We start from the raw sequence: 3,371 nt of genomic DNA, 5'->3' as shown, positions 1-3,371 counted from the left end.
AATAATAATAATAATAATAATAATAATAATAATAATAATAATAATAATAATAACATCAATAAGAAGAGTAAAAGCAAAGAAGATCATAGTAATAAACATCACTCTTTCGATTTAATCCGCCTATTTCCTCTCGCCGCCACTACTGCAAGGATTAAACGCACAAGTACATAAGAAACTACCGCCGGGAATGGCCATTGTTGAAACCAAACAGCCCAATCTAATTGTGTAAATACCGTACCAAACAGAATGGCAATCATTAATATAAATGTCTGTACTACTTCAGTGGAGTACTTCTTCTCTTTACGCTTCTGTAAAGAATTTCCCTCTTTCTCTGCAGTAAAGTTTTCTCCATTACTTATTAGTAATTCACGATGAACATCCATCCACTTCATTGGCATCGTGGCACTCACTAGAAGACTAAAGGCAAATGTCAATCCAGCTGTGAAGAGAGAAGAGACAGGTGCCCCGCAGAGTGTAAACACCAACCACCACAGAGAGGCATCAATGGGTAGAATGGAAAGAAAACTATTTGACATTACACGTATTCTCCAGAAGTTTATTTCCTTTTCTTTTTTATATTCTTCTTTCCTTTATGTACCTTAATGAGGAATAATGAGGCGGCGAAATACAAGTAGAGAGAGAAAACAAAGAAAGAAGGAAAATAAATAAAGAAGAAACCTCAGAAGTACCATGTAGAAGAATATAGATAATAAAGGAATAACATTACACAGATAAACAGATATTTATATATAAATATAAAGACTAGATAAAAATTTTCGCTCCGTTTTCTCTCATAAATAGAGTTAATGAAACACAAACAAGCAAACAGATCATATATATATATATATATATATATATATATATATTCACTTAGAGTAGCCATCATCATCATCATCATAATCTGTTCCTCACTATTACAATTACTTCTTTTCGGCCTGTGCGAGATGATGAGTTCCACGCTTGTCTAAAAAGACCGGCTGAGATGCATACATGCGGTTTGTAATCGCCATTCGTCGCATTTCATTTAATTGTTTACTTCCCTCTTTTCTAAGGAATTGCTGTTGTTCCTCCACACTCCACCGCTCCATTGCCGCGAATTGTTCGCGGACGTGCCGTACAAAATAACTGCGGAAGTTGTAATCGGGGAATAATTTCGCGGCGAATAACATTTTTGTGCGGAGACGCGCCATGGATTGTTGAACGGGTGTAGACATTTCCAGAGTTTTTTTTTTTTTTTTTAATTCGCTAATCTGTATGTTTCTTTGTTTATTTCGCTGTTTGTCGACAGAAACAGAATCCCCATATATATATATAGATAAGGAAAATTTTCCAAAAGAAAACAAAAAGAAAAAAGAAAAAAAAAGAATCAAACCATTAATATTATTATCATCAACAAGAAAAGAAACAGAGACTTTCAGAAATATTAACAAAATATTAAAAAAAGAAAAAAAAAACAGATAAAGCATGTGATAAAGACATATATATATATATATATATATATATAAACACACTCCCAACTCCACCCCCTTCCCTTATAATCCACTCCCACACATACACACACAAATAAAAGAAAAAAAGAAAAAGAAACTATTTAAACCACTGCAATTTTATCAACAACAACAACAGAAGAAGAAGAAGATATACTCCCACCTCCCTTTACAAGAGAGACTTTCATCATCTTGTGTACATTATGCTTACACGACTGTGTCTCTGTCTCCTCACTATAATTCTTCTCATACAATATAGATGGATCTGGGGCAGTGATGGGCTCTACAAAGAGACGAACATCTGCCGCCGCCGCACACCAAACAGGCACTCCAAGCGGTTTCTTCTCAACAACACGTGAAGTGGAAGTTTGAGAATTTATCATATTCTTACATCCATTCACAAATACAATCGCCACTCCACCACTACTCCCACTCCCATTATTATTATTATTATTATTATTATTATTATCATTATTCATCATAATAATAATAGGATCATCCGTATTTAAATCTCTGTGTCTATCTATTTCACACGGTGGTTGTCGCCATCCATTTCCAACCGCAATGGCTGTGCGTACTTCCCGCACGAGTTCCGCGGCCATCCAATGACGTGCATGAACAGTCGCCCCACAGGCAGGATGTTCCCACAAACGTGCCAAACTGTCTACGACTACCAATACACGCCGTCGTCGTCTGTGATGATGATCAGCAGTAAACTCTACACGACTTAAATAACGAAAGAAGATTAATAAATCATTTGGTGATGAAAAGGTCACCATCTTTACTTTTTCTAATACTAGACGGAGACACCCTGTGGGGTTGGTATAATCATTATTATTATTATGATGATGGAAACAAGAACAAGAACAGCAACGTACACCTCGTGCGGCTGCTGAGAGAAAAGCTTTCTTTAACAATTCATATAAATGATGTGGACTGTGTGAGGATGAATCGGAGACAACAAGAAATACACACCAATCACGAGGTGTACATGTATTTATTCCCATTTCCTCTTCTTCTTCATTATCATCTTCTTCTTTTTCATTATCTTCTTTTGAATCACATTTATCTTTACAACAACATCTAGTTGCTGGTGTCCACTGCAAAGCCGCACGAGCGGCAAACGCAGCGATCATCCGCCTAACGAGATGCGACTTTCCCGCGGCTGGTGGCCCAATAATTTCCATCACTGTTCCGCACGCCAAACCGCCATCGGGCAGCATCTCATCAACGACGGCACTGCCGGTGGAATACACCGCGTGAGGGGAATAACAACAACGCACATCTGTCGGTGATGAGAGGGATGAGAAGGCAGCGAGTCGTTTGGAGATTTCATCCGGTGTGAGTTCCTCCCATGGGGGAGGCACAACAGCCATGAAGAGAGAGAGAAATATATATATATATATATATATATATATAGATTAAATAAATAGATAGAGTTGAAATACTGTCTTCTCTTTCTTTTTTCTTTACTTTTTTTTCCCCCCTTCTTTTTGAACTCTCTGTTCTGTGATTTATTTCTGATACACTGTTATTTCTTTCTTTTCTGTTCCGTACGAGTTTTTTCTTTTTTTTTTCTGTGGTCTCGCTAAGAGAGGAATATGAATAAAGAAGATAAAAAAGAAAAAGAAAAGAAAAATAGGATAAAGAGGATATCTGCAGAACAGAAAGACTATTATTATTATTATTATTATTATTATTATATTTTATTCTCCTCACACTCTCTCATAATTGAAATTTTTTTTTCTATCGGAAATTTCGATTTCCAACGCACAATAGATATACAGAAACTCCTGTTCTCTCATTCCAAAGAACCAATAATAATAATAATAATAATAATAATAATAATAATAATAATAATAATAATAATAATAATAATAATAA

General features: G+C 35.7%; 3 protein-coding genes across 3 annotated transcripts; all 3 read right to left on the bottom strand.

The window, feature by feature from the left end:
• Nucleotides 1–98: 98 nt before the first annotated feature.
• On the bottom strand, nucleotides 99–536 carry TM35_000083960 (uncharacterized protein; the record flags this gene model as incomplete). Its single annotated transcript, XM_029024261.1, has 1 exon — nucleotides 99–536. The coding sequence occupies one exon, from the start codon at nucleotides 534–536 to the stop codon at nucleotides 99–101; it is 438 nt and encodes a 145-aa protein (XP_028884664.1).
• A 384-nt stretch (nucleotides 537–920) lies between these two features.
• On the bottom strand, nucleotides 921–1,466 carry TM35_000083950 (uncharacterized protein; the record flags this gene model as incomplete). Its single annotated transcript, XM_029024260.1, has 1 exon — nucleotides 921–1,466. The coding sequence occupies one exon, from the start codon at nucleotides 1,464–1,466 to the stop codon at nucleotides 921–923; it is 546 nt and encodes a 181-aa protein (XP_028884663.1).
• A 125-nt stretch (nucleotides 1,467–1,591) lies between these two features.
• Nucleotides 1,592–2,863, bottom strand: TM35_000083940 (DNA repair protein; the record flags this gene model as incomplete). Its single annotated transcript, XM_029024259.1, has 1 exon — nucleotides 1,592–2,863. One exon carries the CDS (start codon nucleotides 2,861–2,863, stop codon nucleotides 1,592–1,594), a length of 1,272 nt encoding a protein of 423 aa, XP_028884662.1.
• Nucleotides 2,864–3,371: the final 508 nt, after the last annotated feature.

This window comes from Trypanosoma theileri (assembly GCF_002087225.1).
Source record: "Trypanosoma theileri isolate Edinburgh chromosome Unknown TM35_Tth_8_V1, whole genome shotgun sequence".
Classification (NCBI taxonomy): domain Eukaryota; phylum Euglenozoa; class Kinetoplastea; order Trypanosomatida; family Trypanosomatidae; genus Trypanosoma; species Trypanosoma theileri.
Note: the sequence above shows the minus strand (reverse complement) of the source record. Positions and strands in the feature narration are given on the sequence as shown.